This window comes from Orcinus orca, chromosome 3 (genome assembly GCF_937001465.1).
Source record: "Orcinus orca chromosome 3, mOrcOrc1.1, whole genome shotgun sequence".
Lineage (NCBI taxonomy): Eukaryota > Metazoa > Chordata > Mammalia > Artiodactyla > Delphinidae > Orcinus > Orcinus orca.
Window position 1 is genome coordinate 52337215 of NC_064561.1, and position 20958 is coordinate 52358172.

At 46.3% G+C, this 20958-nt stretch overlaps 2 protein-coding genes across 3 annotated transcripts in view; both read left to right on the forward strand.

The window, feature by feature from the left end:
- The window catches only part of ADAM19 (ADAM metallopeptidase domain 19), an 88778-nt gene that overhangs the window by 64101 nt on the left and 3719 nt on the right, over window positions 1-20958 (forward strand). The window contains exons 13-22 of one of the 2 annotated variants that reach the window (XM_033407916.2): window positions 2205-2294; window positions 4725-4920; window positions 6204-6312; window positions 7526-7730; window positions 8464-8541; window positions 8655-8763; window positions 9801-9945; window positions 10786-10870; window positions 11161-11385; window positions 20051-20203. In XM_033407916.2, coding sequence (XP_033263807.1) covers window positions 2205-2294; window positions 4725-4920; window positions 6204-6312; window positions 7526-7730; window positions 8464-8541; window positions 8655-8763; window positions 9801-9945; window positions 10786-10870; window positions 11161-11385; window positions 20051-20203 — 1395 coding nt within the window. Of the gene's footprint in view, window positions 1-2204; window positions 2295-4724; window positions 4921-6203; window positions 6313-7525; window positions 7731-8463; window positions 8542-8654; window positions 8764-9800; window positions 9946-10785; window positions 10871-11160; window positions 11386-20050; window positions 20495-20958 lie in introns of those variants that run through there. The other variant, XM_033407915.2, reaches the window with a different exon arrangement.
- Window positions 1-20958, forward strand: part of MED7 (mediator complex subunit 7) — a 358603-nt gene that overhangs the window by 49729 nt on the left and 287916 nt on the right. The window lies entirely within an intron of this gene.

Here is a 20958-nt window from a genome sequence, read left to right on the forward strand (position 1 = left end):
GCAGGGAGTCCAAGGCACATTTCAGCTAGAGGAGGAACCGTGCCTTAGGGTGAGAAGAAACATGGTGTGCTAGAAGGGAAGGAACACAGGTCTACCTGCAGCCCAGGGTGGTAGGAGATTCATGGAAACAAAGTGCCCTTATTCCTTCTCTGAGGGGGAGACAGGTGGATGAGTATCTGTAGTCAGGTGGTGGCATGTGTCTCTCCAACAAGCCAGACCTGGACAGTGATGGTTATGATATGGTTAATAAGCACGGGGTGGGCCCCAGGCAGACATGGCTTGAATTGGGCTCCAACACTTGCCAGGTATGTGCCTTGAGCAGCCACTGGACTTGTCTGAGTTGCGGTTTCCCCTTTTGTGAAATGGGCATAATTGTGCCTCATAATCCTGCTGTGAGGGACCCATGGATGGGCCTGTGTCTATAGTAGGGGTGTGATAGGGACATTTGGAGTCACTGGGCATCTCATCATCTTTTTTTTTTTTTTTCCAATTTTACTGGGGTACAGTTGATTTACGATGTTGTGTTAGTTTCAGGTGTACAGCAAAGTGAATCAGTTATATGTATACATATATCCAGTCTTTTTTAGATTCCTTTCCCATATAGGCTGTTACAGAGTATTGAGTAGAGTTCCCTGTGCTATACAGTAGGTTCTTATTAGTTATCTATTTTATACAGAGAGTAGTGTGTATATGTCAATCCCAATCTCCCTATTTATCCTACCCCTTACCTGCTGGTAACCATAAGTTTGTTTTCTACATCTGTAACTCTATTTCTGTTTTGTAGATAAAAGTCATCTTTTAAAAAAAATTAATTAATTAATTAATTTTTTGGCTGCGTTGGGTCTTCATTGCAGCGTGCGGGCTTTCTCTAGTTGCAGCAAGTGGGCTCAGTCGTTGAGGTGCGTGGGTTTCTCATTGCGGTGTCTCCTCTTGTTGCAGAGCACAGGCTCTAGGCCCATAGGCATCAGTAGTTGCAGCATGCGGGCTCAGTAGTTGCAGCACGCAGGCCCTAGCATGTTTGGGCTTCAGTAGTTGCAGGGCATGGGCTCTGTTGTTGCGGCGCATGGGCTCTAGGGCACGTGGGCTTCAGTAGTTGTGGTGTGTGGGCTCAGTAGTTGTGGCTCACGGGCTCTAGAGCGCAGGCTCAGTAGTTGTGGTGCGTGGGCTTAGTTGCTCCATGGCATGTGGGGTCTTCCCAGACCAGGGCTTGAACCCACGTCCCCTGCATTGGCAGACGGATTCTTAACCACTGTGCCACCAGGGGAGTCCCGTCCTCTTTTTAAATCTCATTCTGTATGTCAGCAAATCAGGACCCGTAGGGCAGGAAGGAAGAGAGGAGAGCATGGAACCCCTAGAGAAGGGTCCAGGCCAGTGAGGGTTGAGGAGGAGCAGCAGATGGCAAGAGAAGTCTGGGGAAGCAGGCCCGGGGGCTGACATAAATTGTTCAGGAGTTGTTCCAGCATGCCCTGACTCCTGATGGCCTCTTTTTATCAGATAGTAAGGTTTAGGAATGTGGGGGGCACAGCAGTAGAAGACATGGTCTCTGGATGTTGTGTTGGGGATGAGAAAACCAAATCACAGAATTTCCATATAATGTAATACTATGCTAAAAACCATGTTTTAGAAGAATCCATGATTACAAGGAGAAATGGGCATATTATGTTAAAAGCAGTATGGGGCTTCCCTGGTGGCGCAGTGGTTGAGAGTCCGCCTGCCGATGCAGGGGACACGGGTTTGGGCCCCGGTCCGGGAAGATCCCAGGTGCCGTGGAGCGGCTGGGCCCGTGAGCCATGGCCGCTGAGCCTGCGCGTCTGGAGCCTGTGCTCCGCAACGGGAGAGGCCACAACAGTGAGAGGCCTGCTTACCAAAAAATAAAAAAATAAATAAAAATAAAAAATAAAAAAAGCAGTATGGATACTATGATTTTATAAAATGAGTATATGTCTGTGTGTATATAGGAAAGTGCTTAGAAAAATACAAAATGTAGTTGTGTGAAGTTGTGTGTTACTGATGATTATGCATATGTGTGTTTTTACGATGTATACGTATTACCTTAATGATAAAGCTATAAAGTGATTTTTTGGTGGAGACTTCCCAGGGGCCTGTGGGGCAAGGTAGGGGGTAAAGGCCCTCACCCTGCCTAGTCCCCTGTATCCCTGCCCTGCTGCCCCAGAGGCTCACGCCCCCTCCCACTGCCTCCCCAGGAATGTGATAACCCCTGCTGCAATGCCTCTAATTGCACCTTGAGAGAGGGGGCAGAGTGTGCCCATGGCTCCTGCTGTCACCGGTGTAAGGTAAGTGGCCCTTTCCTCCCTGCCCAGGGTTCTGACCTAACAGTCCAAGAGTCTGCTGGGGGGTAATGGCCAGGATTCAGCCTCTATCCTGGGGAAGTGGTGGCATCAAAGTTTCAGAAACATGGAGCTAGAAAGGGCCCTTGAACAAAGTTTACCTTTTTTCTATATTGGGCCTCACTGAGTTCAGATCGTCCCAGAGGGCTGTGTGTGCCTCCTGGAAGATGGGAGATTAAAAAAAGAAAAGTGTCCAGAAAGAGTAGGCTTGATTTTATTTGGAACTCATAATGGTCTTCATCACAGTTTTGATTAACATTAATGAATTGCTTATTAGGTGCCAGGCATGGTACAGAGAATTTTATATATGTCATCTCATTCAATCCTTATAAAAGCCCCATGAGATGTGTATTAATATCCTCAATTTAAGATGAGAAAACTGGGGCTCAGAAGGGATAAGTGGCTTCTCTGGGGTCACACAGCAGGAGGAGGCTGAACCAGGCTGACCTGACTCTGGAGCCCACTCTCTTAATATTGATGTGAAAGATCACATCATTTTTACCACTAATATTACTATAGGTCTACAGTCTCTTATCTATAATTCTGAAATTTAGGAAGTTCTGAAAACTCAAAAAAATTTTTTTAACTTATTGGTGGCAAAATTTGACCTGAATTGACATGAGTCTAATTATAGTCTTAAAAAAATCATACTGAAAGTGAATATTATATTTCATTGCAGAAATATTAATGTGTGTGATTAAAAAGTATAATCCTAGGCCTTGCTGGTGGGTTATGTAACATACATATGTAATGTGTACATGTGTGTGTATATATATATACACACATATGTATGTACATCAGTGTAGTGTCTGCTTTCTAAAATCTGTAAAGTCTGAAGCCCATCTGATCCCAGGGTTTTGGATAGGATTGTGGACTGTGCTTCCACCTACCACTTGCTGAGGGCTCATGATGTTCTGCGTACTGTTCAAGTACTTTATTAGAACATTCCTTCTAGCATGACCTTCTAGCAATAACCACGAGAGGGTTATTACCCTCACGGGTGCATAAACATAAGGTCCTACTGCTGGTTAAGGAGCTGGGATTTGAACCCAGGCAGGCTGGCTCCATGGTGGGTCCTCTTCCCCTCCATCTTGCTCTCAGGTGGAGAGATGCATCCTGAGGCCACCCTTGAACTGAGACTGTCAGAAAGCTGCTCAGCTGGTCCATTCTTGCCTTCTGTCTTGGGAGGGCCTTGTGGGTGGCGTGGAGTCACCCGGGAGTGTGGAGGGGCGCTGTTCTCAGACGTAGCTCTCCTTGCCTGGCTCAGGGGAACTCCCACGCCATCTGGTTTGACTCTAGGATGCACCCGGCGTCCCCCAGGGAGGCTGTGCTAGCTGGGGTCAGGTCCTCAAGTCTCAGGCTGAGGCCTGAGAGTGAGTGTGGAGAGCGCCCATCTCCCAGTCCCAGGATATCAGCTTGGATCTTGAAAAGGAGTTCCTGGAGAGAAGTGTGTGGGAAAAGATGAGGCTTGGAGTCTGAGGCCTTCAATTCAAGCCCTCTGTGTGATTTGGGGCAGCCGATTACCCATCCAAGCCTAGGTTCTTTATCTGTAAGACGGGAAGAGTACTAATAACTCTGACCACCCTGGGAGGCTGGAAGACTCAAGTGGAAACTCAGTGTTTACCAGTTGCCCAAGGTGTGCTATTGATCAGGTTATTTCATCTGCAGAATGAGGCAAATAGCAGTATATGTAGCTCATGGATATTGTGAGGATCTTACGACTTGAGTAGGTGTAACATACTTAGCCTGGCGCTTGGCTCAGTAACGGGGATGTATCATTGCCAGAGTGCTTTGTAAATTCAAAGATGTATGAATGAAAAAAAAAAAAGACGTATGAATGCTACTCTGTGTGTGTGTGTGTGTGTGTGTGTGTGTGTGTGTGTGTATCTCTACATATGTATTACTGGGCTTGGCTCTTCTGCCACTTACTAACCGTGAGACTTTGGAGACATTATTTAACCTCTTTCGCCTCAGATTTCATAATCTGTGAAATAGGGATAATTATATTACATAGGACTATCATGAAAACTAAATGAAGTAATATTTGTACTGCACTTAAGTGGGAGCTCCATAAAGTAGCTGTGATTACTAAAGCACTTAGTAAACTGTAAATTGTTGCATAAATATTATTTTTTACCTACTTCTTAAGACTGCTATGCAGAGTTAGCATTTGTGAAAACACCTCGAAACCCTAAGTCACTATTCATATTAGATGAATGATGGTGATTTGAGCTAATGAGGTCATGTAAAAAGCACTCCGAAATAATGGTAATGGGAAATTCTGCTCCACGAGAGTGATGCTCATGAGCCCTTGCTGGGAGGGTTGAGGGCAGGTGGCAGATTGACCTTTTTTTCTGCTCTCGTTCCTCGGCTCAGCTGCTGGCCCCTGGCACACTGTGCCGTGAGCAGGCGCGGCAGTGTGACCTCCCGGAGTTCTGCACGGGCAAGTCCCCCCATTGCCCCACCAACTTCTACCAGATGGATGGCACCCCCTGCGAGGGTGGCCAGGCCTACTGCTACAATGGCATGTGCCTTACCTACCAGGAGCAGTGCCAGCAGCTGTGGGGTCCTGGTAAGGCTCTCCTGGGGGGAATGGCCCTCCTCCCACCCCACTGCTTCCTAGCCAGCCTCCCCCTTCAGGCACTCTGGGTAGCTTAGAATCCTTGGCTTTAAAACAACATCTCCAGATATTACCTTTTTTCAAACCCCTTGCCTCAGGGTAGACTTTCAGGGAGAGGCAGTAGGCAGTGTTCTTCCTTGTTCTTTGATGCTTTAAATTCTCAGAGTGGGTGAGTGGATAAGAATAATCCAACAGAAATGGCAGAGGATGGAGACAGAAAAGGAAATGCAAATGGCCTTAAGCTATAAGCAAATTATAACAACTGAGGGATGGGATTTTTTTCATGTATCATATTGGCAAAGACTGAAGAATTAATATAATAAGGTAATAATACTGTAACAACAAGAACAATAATAATATAGTTGTGGAGGGTGTGGGAAAACAGGTAGGTACAAACCCAATGGAAAGCTGTTTGGAGATACCAGAATTTTAAGTGCACCTGTCACTGGGCTCATCCATACTGCTCCTTGGGGATGTATCCTACATTTGCACTTGCACGTTTATGTGAAGATAGATTTACAACGATATTCATTGCAACATTGTTAGTGATACCAATAACAACCTATAAATCCTTCAGTAGGGACCAATTAAAGTAATTCTGGTACCTCCACACTATACAGCTGAATAAAAGGAGGCAGCTCTGTATGTACTGAATTAAAAAAAAAATCTCTCGTGATAAATTAAGTGAAAAATGCAAGACGCAGACCCGTGAATAGACTATGCTGCCATTCTTTATTGGATAGATTATCTCTAGAAGATACACAAGAATTGTATCTAGACGGTAGAGATAAAATTATCTTTAGAAGATACACTGTTAATTAAGATTGCTTCACCAGGTTGTAGGAAAGTAGGAGCTGGAACGACTAGGTAGAAAAAACTGAAAGACATGCTTTATTCTTTAAAATGTTGTGCAGGTATTACCTTTAGTAAAAAACCTGAAGTGGGACAGGCCTTCTTCGTTAGAGAGAAGGCTTAGCACACAAACCTCCCACAGATATAAAACCCCAATAAGGTATAAAGAACTGATGTAAAACCTTTTTCTATGAGTAGGTCTTGAGGAGGTGGGGGTCGAATAACTGATAGGGGTAAAGAAAGAACAGGCTGAGTGTTCCCTCCCCTAAAACTTTCTTAACCTTCTGATTCTGATTTTGCCGAGGGCTAGCTCTGCCCTTTGGGGGCTTCTGGCTTCTGCTAACGTTGGCTAGTGTACTGATAAATGTTTCTTGCCCACCCAGGAGCCCGGCCCGCTCCAGATCTCTGCTTCGAGAAGGTTAATGTGGCAGGGGACACCTTTGGAAACTGTGGGAAGGACATGAATGGGAAACACAAGAAGTGCAACATGAGGTGATGACCATAGGGTAGACCCCATGAGATGAGGGTGACAAAGCAATTCCTGCTCCGTCCTCACTCCCGCCCTCTCAGCAGCTTGGCTGGCCCCAAACTGGGCCTTTACATAAATCTGTTCCAGGCCCTTTTGGCAATGTGCCATTCAGCCCTAAGGGAGTCCGAGGGAGGGCGTGGATGGCAATGCTTCCTAGAAAGCTGGTCCGACCTCCTTCTGGGGCCTTCTTACAGTAGGGCGGGGCATCAGCCCTCTTGGGTCATTTCCACAGGGTACGAATTATACCCTCATCTGAACAGCCTGTTATTCACCCATTCATTCATTCATTTCAAACATCTATCCACCCACCCACCCACCCATCCACTATCTATTGTGGCTCTACCATGTGCCAGATACTGTGCTGAGTACATGGAACATAACAATATGGTGTAATAATGGAAATGTTAGTGGGTTGAGGTGGTCTCCCAAAGGAAGTTATGCCTAAGCTGAGATGTGGAGAAATTATCCAGTTGAACAGGATGGGGAATGGCGCTGGTACCTGGGAGAGTGTACCAGGCAGAGAGATGAGTAGAGAAAAATCCTTGGTAGGAAGAACTGATAACAATTTGATAGAGTTAAAGTATAATGTTGGGGTGCAGTGGGGAGGGGGCTTCTGAGAAATGAGCCTAGCTAGTTAAGCAGGGACCAGATCATGAGAAGCCTCGAATGCATGGGTAGGGGAGTTTGGACTTTGGCTTGAGAGCAGTTTGGAAATTAGACTCTTATAGGGCAAGACTGGAGGCAGGGAGACAGATTCCTGGTGTCCAGGTGAGGAAGGATGGTGGTGTGAATTAGAGTAGGTATATAGGAGGGAGGGAGTATGGGAAGTCGGGGATGACACCAGGCTTCTGGCTGCAGCACTCGAGTGCATGGGGGTGCAAGGAGCATAAGGGGGCAGGTTGTTCAGGTCAGGCACTTGTCCTTGCAGTAAAGAGGACTTTCCAAGGCCAGCTCTCTGGCCTCGATCTGCTTGGGGATAAAGATCTAGCATCCTATCCTTGGTCTCAGTCCACATGGGGTCTTTCCTGCTGAGTCCCTACAGCACACTCATTGCCCTTTTGCCTCTCCCCCATCCAAGCCTGCTGTCCTGGTCAAGAAAGATTGAAGCTCTTTGGTGCCCCAGCTCTTCCCCTGCCTCTGATTCCATCTCCTTCCCTCCTTCTCTCTCGGGCCCAGAGATGCCAAGTGTGGGAAGATCCAGTGTCAGAGTTCTGAGGCCCGGCCCCTGGAGTCCAATGCAGTGCCCATCGACACCACCATCATCATGAACGGGAGGCAGATCCGATGTCGGGGCACCCACGTCTACCGAGGTCCTGAGGAGGAGGGTGACATGCTGGACCCAGGCCTGGTGATGACCGGGACCAAATGTGGCCATAACCACGTGAGTCCCTTTCTCCAGCCTCACTCAGTCGCTGGGTTGCAGTGACTAAAGTGTGAATCTGGAGCGAGGGTGCCTGGGCTCAAGTCCCGGCTTCCCCAACCTCTCCGGCCCTGTGGCTTGCTTCCTTTATTAAATAAGCATGTTAGTAAGAGCAAGACCCACCTCATAGAATTGTTATAAGGATTAAACGAGATAATCCCTGTAAACCATTTAGAAGGCTGGCTATTTTCTCTTTTGTCCTTATCATTAATTATCTTATGAATTGAGAAGTGGACTGGACTAGGAGTCAGGGAAGCCTGGGGAAAATAATGGCCGCGTCTCAGAGTTTACTATGAGAATGATGTTGTAAAAAACATTTGAAGCACTTGGAATACTACCTGGCACAAAGCAGACAGCTGTCACCATGGTCATTATTTTTAAGTATAATATTTCAATTAGTGCATATTAATATACAATTAAGTAATTAACATATCACCAACATGTAGTAATATAGAGTGGAATAACACATATTTATTAAAAATATAATATTTGGTTTTTTCTCCCTAATCACACAAGTGATAGCAGAATTTACCATCCTGTCCTTGGCTCTTTAGGTTGTTTTTAATTTTTCACAGTAATAACCTGAAGTAGGCTGCCTTTTTGAGTCCCGTAAGTTCTGAGTGCAAAACCCCAGTCTCCTAATTGCCAACCAGTGTCCCTTCCGTTGTACTGAGTGGCTTCTTCCTCATTACAGATTTGCTTCGAGGGGCAGTGCAGGAACACCTCGTTCTTCGAAACAGAAGGCTGTGGGAAGAAGTGTCACGGCCACGGGGTACGCGTGCCTGGGGTTTTGGGGCTCCTCTGCCATGATGACTGAGGGGGCAGGCCCTACGGGAGGCCAGAGCTCTCCAGGGTGCTGACGCCTCTGCCCTGCCCTTGCTCCAGGTTTGCAACAACAATCAGAACTGCCATTGCTTCCGGGGCTGGGCCCCGCCCTTCTGCAGCACACCGGGCCAAGGGGGCAGCATCGACAGCGGGCCCATGCCCCCCGAGAGTGAGTGCCTGGCCTGTGTGGGCCTCTGCCTACCTTTGTGAGGAGGGGTGGGTGCCATGGGGGCGGGTGGCATGATGCAGAGAGAGGACGAGTCAGCATCACTATCCTGATTTTGTATATGAGAGAACAAGAGGGACCGAGTGGGAGGAGTGGCCCAGGCTAGCAGCCTGGTGTGGGGCTCAGCCTCAGTTGGTCTTCCTCTGTCCCTTCTATTGAGGGGCATGGTTCTGCTTAGAGAGAGATTAAGGCAGACCACAGGTTACTGAATAATCACATTCTTTCTGGGGGGCGGTGGAGGTGACTACCCCTTCTCGGCCACTTAAAAATAATCACGAACCTAGGGCACGTTATAGTGGCTCAGATCTCCTTGGATGAACAAATCTTCAAATGAGGAACCAGAAACTCAGAAAATGTTACAGTTTTTTTAGTGGAAATCTAAGGGATTCTAGCTCTTTGGTTTCCAAGCTTCTAAAAAGTAATAGAGAACTTTTTTTTTTTTTAAGGAAGAAACCTCAACATGTAAAACATAAAAGTAGTGGGTCACTGGTCTATATATATTTTGTGCATTTAGATTTATAATTTGTGAGAACATTGAGGCAGTTTGGTGAAACCCAATGTGAAATTGTGGATTATGTGTGAAAGTTCTAATCTTACATCAATCTATGACTCTCAGTGTTTTGTGTTGGTTGCTTTGTGTCCAGGAACATCATGATTCAGGCTGAAAACTAGTGGTAAATAATAATAGAGCTGAAACTCCTTGCCTTAAAAGGCACTCTCTTCAATTAGGCAGAAGTGGCCGGAGAAGCTTTATTATGAGATCTGTGCCAAGCAAGTTGACCTGGTTGTTTAAGCTAATAATAGTGGCTTCCCAGTGGGACATAATGTGTGTTTTTTTATTATAGTTTTTAAGTTAAAGTAAGTAATACAACGTAAATGAAGACCAAATATCTGAAGAGTGTCAGGAATACAGTATTTGAAATCCACAGCTAAAGCTCAGACCGCTTCTAAGTCTTTCACTTGGGTTCTATTTCTGGAAGGTGCTGGTCCTGTAGTAGCCGGTGTGTTTTCGGCCATCTTTGCGCTGGCGGTCCTCATGCTGATGTACCGCTGCTGTAAACAGAACAACAAACTGGGCTACCTCAAGCCCCTAGCCCTCCCTTCCAAGTTGAGGCAACAGTTCAGGTATGACGGGGTACCGTGAAGGATTTGGGGTCCACTTGGAGATCACAGAGCTTTCCATAAGCAGTACCTGGTGAAAAAGTTGGTGGTGGTGGGTCTAATTCGGGGAAGGCAAATGCCAGGTACACGCCGCTCTCTCCGCTGCTGCCATGCTCCTTGACCGTGGCAGACATTACTAGCTGATTTTTATTAATAAGTAAGCTTGACTGAGCCTGATCATCACTTCAGAATCCTTCTCAGCAGAATGCCCCCACCAACTCAAGTTGGAATAGAAATGAAACCTCTTTGCTAGCGTGTATCTATCTAATTGATTTGCTCCCCATTTTAAAGGGCAGGAAACTGAGGCAACAGAGAAAAACTGACTAGCTCGTCAATCACAGGGGTGGCTGGACATCAGCTCAAGACAGAGTAGTTTTTTTTCCTAAGCAGTTCATTCCTTTGAATATTGAAGGTGTATAGTCTCTGAGTCCTCTATTAGATGACACTTTTTCCGGAGGGGATTTTAAATCCCAGGTCCTCCTGGCACGACGCCTGAGGGAGATTGGTTGATGGCTGGTGACATCCTCGTCTTCTTGGGGGAGAAAGGTCTTAAAGGGGTGAAGGAAAGGTGCTGAGGAACACTCTGCTTTGTATGAGGCCAATTGTCTTTCCTTGGGAGTTTTCCATTGGCCACCGTGTCCATGCCTAGGGAGCTGGGGTTCAGGAGGACCCATCCCACTTCCACCAGAGCAGACTTGGGATGACTGAGCTGCTCACTGCCATGCCTCGGTCAGAGGGATGTCAGGCACTGATCCTCAATGAACAACACCCCTTTACTCTTCCTCTCTCCTTCCTTGTTACTAGTTGTCCCTTCAGGGTGTCTCAGAACAGTGGAACTGGTCACGCCAACCCAACGTTCAAGTTGCAGACACCCCAGGGCAAGCGAAAGGTAAGGGCTTTAGGCACCATGAACTTTGCTACTTTAACTTTGTCCCTCAGGACTCTGCTAGATTTTCCTAAGCGCCTCTGTGGGCCCACGGGATTGGTGATAAAAGACACTTTCTTGGCTTGAGAGATGGTCAGCTGGTTCTGCCATCCCCTAATGACTTTAAACGTTGCATCTGACCTCTGGGATCCTAGGCCTCTGTGCATGTCAGTGAGACACACAAGACCACCCCTGACTTTTTAAGTGCATTAAGGGTTCCTGTGTCTCAGGCATTCCTCGTCTTATGCATACAGGTGACCAACACCCCTGAAACCCTACGGAAGCCCTCCCAGCCTCCTCCCAGGCCCCCTGCGGACTATCTGCATGGTGGGTCCCCACCTGCGCCATTGCCAGCGCACCTCAGCAGGACTGCTAGGAACTCCCCAGGGGCCGGACCCCCAGTAGAGAGGAAAGAATCATCCAGGAGGCCTCCCCCAAGCCGGCCAGTGCCCCCCGCACCAAAGTGCATCCTCTCCCAGGTAAGTGGTTTCTCAGCAACCCTGGGCCGGAAGCATCACTTTTCAGGCCATCAGCCATGAGGAATGACAGAGGCTGGGAAGAGGGAGCTTGCTGGCTCATGGGCTGGCTGCCTTTTCTGCATTCTGGTAGATACAGGGCACACAGAGCGTGAGGGTGATGAGCATGAGGAAATACACTACCGAGGACTTCCTTCCTGGTTGGCCTCTTCTGTGACAAGCCACTACCCACCTTCCACCCCAAATGTTAATGTTCAGTTAATGTTTCAGTTCCCCATGGTCTTTTTTCTCTCCTCTAGGCCTTTGCAAATGCTGTTTCTTCTGCCACATATACTTCCTTTTGCACGGCCAGCTCTTGTTCATCCTTAGGTCTCCTCTTAGATGCCACTCCCTCTAAGAAGCCTTCTCTGACCCCCAAGCCTGAGTTTGGTGCCTTTGTACTTCTCTCATCATAGTACTTATTCCACCAAATTGTGCCTCTTGGTATCTTGCACTAGTCGGGAAGTCTTACTGAGGGACATACGGTGGTGATGCCTCGCTCGTCTGGGAGGCTGGTCAAGGGGCCGGGCCTCTGGGAGGGCTGAGTAGGGGCTGGGCTATCCCCCCACCACTGGTGTTCTTTGGAAGCAGAGCTGCCTGCCCAGCAGTCTGTTCACCCGGTGTGTCTGATGGCTCCAGCTCTACCTTCTGGCAGAAGTTCCTGTAGCACAGACACAGATGTTTCCAGGACGGTGGCCAGGCGTGGTGCCTTCCAGAGTGGCCTGTGTTTTTTGGTGTGGAGCCCCTCGGGTGGGGTAGGGGACTTGCCCATTTTCCTCCTGGGACTGCTGTTCTTGGGCATGGTCCAGAGGGCTCCATGGGGCCCAGGCTGTCTCTGCCCCTAAGGACTGTGGTTGGCTCCGGGTCTTGGGGGGGTCCCTGGGACATGGCAGTGTCATGGTTTAGCAGAGCCGAGAGCATCAGTTTTGGTTCTCTGATGATGCGAAGCTGCTACTATCCCACTTTTCTCATCTGGGGCAGTGGGGGGATAGAAAATTCCATGCAGAAAGGGAAAGGAAAGACTGACAGGGAGAGAAGAGGGAAGGAGAAAGGGAAAAGAGCAAGAGGAGTAGAGGAGGGACGAGGAGACGGAGGGTGCATTAGCCTCCTTGGGCGGCCAAAACAGCACAGACCGGGTGGTGTAAACAACAGGAAGTTATCTTCTGATGGTTCTGGAGGCTGGAAGTCCAGTAGGCTTGGTTTCTTCTGAGGCCTGTCTCCTTGGTTTGCAGATGACTGCATTCTGCCGTGTCCTCATATGGTCCTTCCTTTGTGTACGTGCACCCTGATGTCTCTCTGTGTCTACATTTCCTCTTATAAGGACGCCTGTCAGACCGGATTAGGGCCCACTCTAACGGCCTCATTTCAACATAGTCATCTCTTTAAAGGCCCTGTCTCCAAATACAGTCACATTCTGAGGTACTGGGGGTTAGAGCGGAAACGTATGAATTTTGGCAGGGCACAGTTCAGCCCATAACAGAAGGAAAGAGGAGAGAAAGGGAGGAAGAGGGGAGAAAGCAGCCACATGCAGACAGGGGTGTGGGAAGAACAGAGGTGTAGGAGGAGGGAGCAGTCCATTGAAACCACTGGTCCTAAAAAACCCACACTGGAGGCCTGTTCAGTGGAGATGGTGTCAGCCTCACCCCAAGGTGCCGTGCAGTAGGTTGGGGGAGGGGTCTCCAGGGGCAGTGGACTCCAGCTGGGGGGATGGGAAGCCTGGAGGCTCCATGTCCTGCCCTGACTCCCACTTTCCCTGGTGGCTGCTGGCAGGAATCCAGAGCTCAGAGGGCCACCTGGCCGGTGGAAGTTATCCCAAAACACATGCCAAGCACGGCTTCTGCTGGGCCCGGGCCCAGATGGGGGTTTCTCAAGGGTGGGGAGTGGGAGGCAGCTTCTCTGAGCAGGCGGCGGGGATTAAATTGGGGCGCCGCCCCCTTCCTCAGAACCATTCCAAGAAGAGAGTTTCTGCTGCCCTCATTTTCAGTGTTGAGTAGTTGTGTCTCATGGAGTTGAAGGGGCTACCCCAAGGTGGCGGTTTGTAAGTGGAGTAGCCAGGACTTGCACCCAGGGCTGACTCCAAACCCTTCACCACCCTGTGGGTCAGGTCCTGGCTTAGGCCCTGGAGCCCAGAGCTGAGATACCATTTGCCCTGGGGGAATTCACGCTCTCCAGATCTCAGCTCCACCACCTCCTAGCTTGGTGACATGGACCACTCTGGAGAGGTGGAGAGTGAAGCTTCGTAACCTCTTCTATTCTGTCTACAAATGTGTATGAACTTCTACTCTGTACTAGGCAGTGGTTAGCAAAGCAGATGCCATCTCCGCCTCACAGAGCTCACAGCTTGCTGGGGACGAGACTGGTATACATGTAGTGACAGTAGTGGTAAGTGCTATGAAGGAGAGGTTCAGCATTCTTACAAAGAGAGTTATGGGGGACTTGACTTAGCCTGGGAAATCTGGGAAGGCTTCCGTGAGGAGGTGACATTTGAGCTGAGACCTGCGGGGTGAGCAGGCTGTGAGGGGTGGAGAGGTTCTTGGACCAGGGACCTGATGGTAGGGAAGCTTTGTGATGGAGAGAGCCCACAGATGGAAGGAACTTCAAGGCCCCTTTGCCTGGGGCCCATGGAGCTATGACGAAAGGCTGGAGAGCCAGGGGAAGCCAGACTGTGCCACAGGCACGGACTAGGAATTTGGTCTGCATTTGATGGGAACAGGGCAGTGGTGGAGCATGGGTGACATCTACAGGGATTTCCATCTACAGGGAAATTTCCCTACAGATTTGCCATCTACAGGGATCTCACTTTGGGCTACATTTAGGCAAGAGGGAGGCACAGTGCCTGGGTGGGTGCCCAGAGATGCTTCTAAGACTATTAATCTTCCATTGTTTGACCTGGGTGAGGATTACATAGGTGTGTTCACTCTGATGATTCATCTGCTTGTATGACTCATTTCTTTTTATGTATATTATACTTTAATTAAAAAATTAGTTTTAAAGAATGAAAGGCTCACGGTAGCGGCATTGTGATCCGAGGGATGAGACTGGGTGCAGGGGTTACAAGTTTAAACAGCGTCCAGAGGAGAGGTGATGGTAGCTTGGAGCAGGGGGGGTGACAGTGGTGATGGGGTGAAGCTGATGAGGGATGTGTAGAAGAGAAAAGACAGGGGAACAGTTGCTGATGAGGGTTGGGAGGGGATGACAACCCGCCCCCCCAACCACCCCCCCCACACACACAACTGCCCAGTGTCTGGTTTGTGCAGCTTGACTGATGGAGGTGCCACCCGCTGAGGACAGGAGCAGTGGGCCAGAGCGGTTCAAGGACAGTTTCTGCCTCTAGAAAACAGTGCTGGGTGAGGCCCCTGGTAGAGCCGAGCTGGGTCAAAGCAGACGTGGCCAGTGGCATGACCCTGCTCTGGGAGGCCCAGTGTTGCCATGCTGATGAGGCTTCTGCCCAGATCACCCGCCCTGCGTGTGCACTTGCACACACACAGATTGTTCGTTTGTCACAGAAAGCAGCCAAGGGAGCACAGCATTTCCCCACGGCATCCTGACATCTGCCCCCAGCTATTGCTTCCCCCAGAAGGTCTCTGTCCTGGCCTCCAGCAGCCACTGATTTGACAGCTTTCTGGGCTGGAAGCGTGTGGGATCGCATTGTCCTTCCGGGAAGGGATGGCGCTGGACAACGGGGCGCTTTGGTCATGAGAATCTGCTGCTCTTTTTCATTTCTGCTCTCACTTTTCTGCTGGCTGAGAAGCTGCTTTCAGAAGATCTCTGATTTACTCCCATTCTCTCCCCGTGCTTGCCTTTGAGCCATTTTTATGCTTGCTAGTGACCTTCTCAGGAAGGGGAGCGATCCAGGACAGTAGGCACTGGAACTCTCACCTGTGGAATCAGCTTCTCTCTTGCACCCCACCAGCTTGGGGATCTGTGGGTGGTGGCATGAGATCCATTCTTTGCCCCTTAAAATTTTTTTTGGATCACAGAATAAATATAGTTATTTAAATTTTTTTGACAGGTGCAGAGTTTTATTATTTTTTCAGCTAATACGTGTTGAGTGCTTACTGTATAGTAGGCACTGTTCTAAAGCTTGAGCTGTGTCACTGAATCAAACAGAAAAGGACCCCTGCCCCTGTTTCTTATATAGTGGGGGATGGAGAGGCAGAAAATAAAAAATAAGTAAGTTGTATAGTATGGTGGAATGGGATAAGTGATATATACCAAAAAAGAAAAAGTAGATTAGGATAAAGGGGTCTGGGAATGCTGACTGGGGGAGTGTTGCAATTTTTAAAAATTGAAGTATAGCTGGTTTACAGTGTTGTGTTAGATTCTGGTGTGTAGGAAAATGATTCAGATATATATATATATATATATATATATATATATATTCTCTTTCACATTCTTTCTGTTATAGGTTATTACAAGATACTGAATGTAGTTCTCTGTGCTATAGAGTAGGTCCTTGTTGTTTATCTCTTTTATATATAGATAGTGTGTATCTATTAATTCCAAGCTCCTAATTTATCCCTCCTGCCTCTTCCCCTTTGGTAACCATAAGTTTGTTTTCTAAGTCTGTGAGTCTGTTTCTGTTTTGTAAATAAGTTCATTTGTATCATTTTTTAGATTCCACACATATAAGTGGTATCATGTGATAGTCGTCTTTCTCTGTCTGACTTACTTCACTTAGTGTGATAATCTCTGGGTCCATCCATGTTGCTGCAAATGGCACATTCGCTTGTATATATGTACCACATTTTCTTTATCCATTCATCTATCAATGGACACTTAGGTTGCTTCCATGTCTTGGCTATTGTAAATAGTGCGACTATGAACATTGGGGTGCGTGTATCTTTTTGAATTAAGACATGACACCATAAAACTCTGGGTGTATGCTCAGGAGTGGGATTGCTGGATCATACGGTAGCTCTATTTTTAGCTTTTTCAGGAACCTCCATACTGTTTTCCATAGTGGCTGCACCAATTTACATTCTCACCCACAGTATAGGAGAGTTCCCTCTTCTACACACCCTCTCCAGCATTTATTGTTTGCAGACTTTTTGAAGATGGCCATACTGGCTGGTGTGAGATGATACTTCATTGTAGTTTTGATTTGCGTTCCTCTAATAATTAGCGATGTTGAGCATCTTTTCATGTGCTTTTTGGCTGTCTGTATGTCTTCTTTGCAGAAATGTCTATTTAGGTCTTCTGCCATTTTTTTGATTGGGTTGTTTGTTTTTTGATATTGAGCTGTTTGTTTGTATATTTGGGGAATTAAGCCCTTGTCAGTCACATTATTTGCAGATATTTTCTCCCATTTCATAGGTGTCTTTTCATTTTGTTTATGGTTTCGTTTGCTGTGCAAAAGCTTGTAAGTTTGATTAGGCCCCATTTGTTTATTTTTACTTTTATTTCTTTTGCCTTAGGAGAGTAACCTAAGAAAACATTGCTACGATTTATGTCAAAGAATGTTTTGCTTATGTTCTCTTTTAGGAGTGTTATGGTGTCATGTCTTATATTTAAGACTTTAAGACATTTCGAATTTATTTTTGTGTATGGCGTGAGAGAGTGTTCTAACTATTGATTTACATGTGGCTGTCCAGCTTTCCAACACCACTTGCTGAAGAGACTGTCTTTTCTCCATTGTATATTTTGGCCTCCTTTGTTGAGATTAATTGACCATAGGTGTGTGGGTTTATTTCTGGGCTCTCTATTCTGTCCCATTGATCCATATGTCTGCTTTTGTGCCAATAACACACTGTTTGATAACTGTAGCTTTGTAGTACTGTCTGAAGTCTGGGAGGGTTATGCCTCCAGCTTTGTTCTTTTTCCTCAGGATCGTTTGGCAACTCTGGGTCTTTTGTGGTTCCATATAAATTTTATGATTATTTGCCCTAGTTCTGTGAAAAATGTCATGGGTAATTCAATAGGGGTTGCATTAAATCTGTAGATTGCTCTGGTTAGTATGGCCATTTTAACAATATTAATTCTTCCAATCCAAGAGCATCTTTCCATTTCTTTGAATTATCTTCAGTTTCCTTTGCCAATGTTTTTTATAATTCTCAGCATATCAGTCTTTCACTTCCTTCGTCAGATTTATTCCTAAGTATTTTTATTTTGGATACAATTTTTAAAGGGATTGTATTTTTACTTCTCTTTCTGATAATTTTATTATTAGTGTAAAGAAATGCAACAGATTTCTGTATGTTAATCTTGTATCCTGCTACCTTGCTGAATTCATTTATCAGTTTTAGTAGTTTTTTTTTTTTTTGGCTGTGCTGCACAGAATGTGGGATCTTAGTTACCTGACCAGGGATCAAACCCACACCCCCTGCATTGGAAGCATGGAGTCTTAACCACTGGACTGCCAGGGAAGTCCCAGTTGTAGTAGTTTTTGTGTGAGTCTTTAGGGTTTTCTTTATATAGTATGTCATCTGCATATAATGACAATTTTACCTCTTCCTTTCCAATTTCCTTTTATTTCTTTTTCTTGTCTGATTGCTTTGTCTAGGACTTCCAATACTATGTTGAATAGAAGTGATGAGAATGGGCATCCTTTTCTTGTTCCACATTTTAGCAGGAAGGCTTTCAGCTTTTCATTGTTGAGTATTATGTTGGCTGTGAGTTTGTCATAAATATCCTTTATTATGCTGAGATATGTTCTGTCTATACCCACTTTGGTGAGAGTTTTTATTATGAGTTGATGTTGAATTTTATCAAATGCTCTTTCTGCATCTGTTGAGATGATCATGTGAGTTTTGTCTTTTGTTGATGTGGTGTTTCCCATTGATTGAGTTGCATATGTTGAACCATTCTTGTGACCCTAGGATGAATCCAACTTGGTCGTGGTATATGGTCTTTTTTATATGTCGTTGGATTCAGTCTGCTAATATTTTGTTGAGGATTTTTGCATCTATATTCATCAAAGATATTGGTCTGTAGTTTTCTTTTTTGTTAGTGTCTTTGTCTAGTTTTAGTATCAGCGTGATGGTGGCTTCATAGCATGACTTAGGGAGTGTTCCCTCCACTTCAGTCTTTTGGAAGTGTTTGAGAAGGATTGGTGTAAGCTCTTCTTTGTATGTTTGGTAGAATTCCTCAGTGAAGCCATCCTGGAAGCCACTCCCTTTGGTTTGCAGGGAGTTTTATTTTGTTTTGTTTTGTTTTTTTTTAACAGATTCCACTTCACTTCTAGTGATCATTCTGTTCAAATTATCTGTTTCTTCTTGATTCAGTTACGGTGGGCTGTGTGTTTCTAAAAACTTGTCCATTTCTTCTAGGTTGTCCAATTCGTTGGCATGTAATGGTTCATAGTATTCTCTTATGATTTTTTGTATTTCTGCAGTGTTAGTAGTTATTTCTTCTCTTTCATTTCTTATTTTATTTGGGTCCTCTTCCTTCTTCTTGGTGAGCCTGACCAGAGGTTTGTCGATTTTATTTATCCTTTCAGAAAACCAGCTCTTGGTTTTATTGATTTTTTTTTCTATTTTTTTAAATCTCTATTTTATTTATTTCCTCTCTGATCTTCCTTCTGCTGACTTTAGGTTTTGTTTGTTCTGCTTTTTCTAATTCTTTTAGGTGGTAGGTTAGGTTGTTTATTTGAGATTTTCCTTGTTTTTTGAGGAAGGCCTGTATTGCTATGAACTTCTCTCTTAGGCTGCTTTTGCTGCATCCTGTTGATTGTGTATTGTTGTGTTTGGGGGTGTTATAGTTTTAAATAAGGTCATCAGGGAAGGCCTTATTGAGAAGGGGGCAAAACATGAAGGTAATGTAAAAGCACAAAGGAAAGACTGTGCCACCCATAGACAAACAATACGGAAAATATGATTTCTTCTTTTTACAATTTTTATTTTTATTTGCACAAGTAATACACATATATGCTTTGTTAAAAAAACTGAATGTTCACTTGGACGACCCCTCTCCCTATGCACAGCCCACTCTGAACCTCTGACCTCTGTTATCAATTTGGTCTTCATCCTTCCTGACTTTCCTCTATACCTCTGCATTTACATTGGTGGGGGGTAGTGGGGTGACTTATTTTCTCTAAACTATCCTGTATAGCTTGTACTGCAGCTTGCCATGACTCTTGACCATCTTTCCACCTCAGCACGTATCAACCTACTTCCTTCTTTTGAAATGCTGCTTTATATATCACTGTATAATTTTAGTAATTTGTCTGTTGATGGAAATTTTAGTTATTTATAGTTTATTTTAGCTGTCACATACAGTGCTGCAAGGAACATCCTTGCAATTTCATTTTTGTGCACCTGTGCAAATAGTTCTCAGAGGGAATGAAATTATGTATTAGGTCAGAGAATGATCATTTGTAATCTTAATAGATACTGCTAAATTGCTCTCCAAAAAGGCTTTTTCCTGAGCATGTAAACATGTATGCACACAATTTCTTTTTAAATGGGACCATTCTTTTTATTTTTTATTTTTATTTATTTATTTATTTGCGGTACGCGGGCCTCTCACTGTTGTGGCCTCTCCTATTGCGGAGCACAGGCTCCGGAGGGACCATTCTTTTAAAATAGTATATCCCTTTTCTCATCTGCTTTTGACCTGTAAAATATTGAGAACATTTTCTTTCGAACAGGCCCCTCTGGCCTTTGAGTGAGGCTTGTGGCTTTCTCTCCAGGATTTCTCCAGGCCTCGGCCGCCCCAGAAGGCACTCCCGGCTAACCCGGTGCCAGGCCGCAAGAATCTCCCCAGGCCAGGTGGTGTCTCCATTCTGTGGCCCCCTGCCTCTAGACCTCAGCAGACCCGGCCCCTGGCTGTGCTTACCCCAAAGGTGAGTCTTCAGAAACACTCGAGGTGGAAGCTGGGGCAGAGGGATCCAGGGGACAAAAATAAGAGTTGAGAAAACAGACCAGTTCATGCTTCTTGATGTAGTGCTGAACTTCCAGAACAAAAGCAAAGGACAGAAGCTTAGCATTTCTTGGTGCCTGCATGACTGTCCCTTAAATTGGTGAGACCCTTGCACACCCCCTTTTTTGGTTTCCTGTGAAAGGTGATGTTTAGGAGGCTGAGCTATGGTAGCTTCAAACCTGGGTCTGCAACTGATGAGCTGAGCTGAGCTGAGCTGAGCTGAGCTGAGCTGAGCTGAGCGGCCCTGAGCAAATCACTCTCTTGAGTCTCCGTTTCCTTATCTAGAAAGAGGTTTTACGAAGCAGAAATAGCCAACCCCATCGGGTTACTGTGAAGGTCAAGGCAGTTAATTTACATTAACCGCTGGCCTACGGTAGGCTGTGCACAAATGGCCCCTCTTAATACATCTTCCCTGGGACGTAGTCCTGGGACTTAGTCTTAGTCCTGGGAGTTGGGGCAGAGGGGAGCAGGTGAGGAAGCTAGCTCACTGCCCTGTGTTCCTACAAGGCCCTGGGAACTGCAGACTGAGCTGCAGCTTTGCTGGGAGCGGGGAGGGGAATGGCTTGTCAGCTGGGGGTTGGGGGCTGCCACCATGCCTCTTACTGCAGAGTTGATGGTCTGGACGAGCAGACATGTGGACAGACTTCTGCGGAAATCCTTCTTCTCAGGTGACAGTCT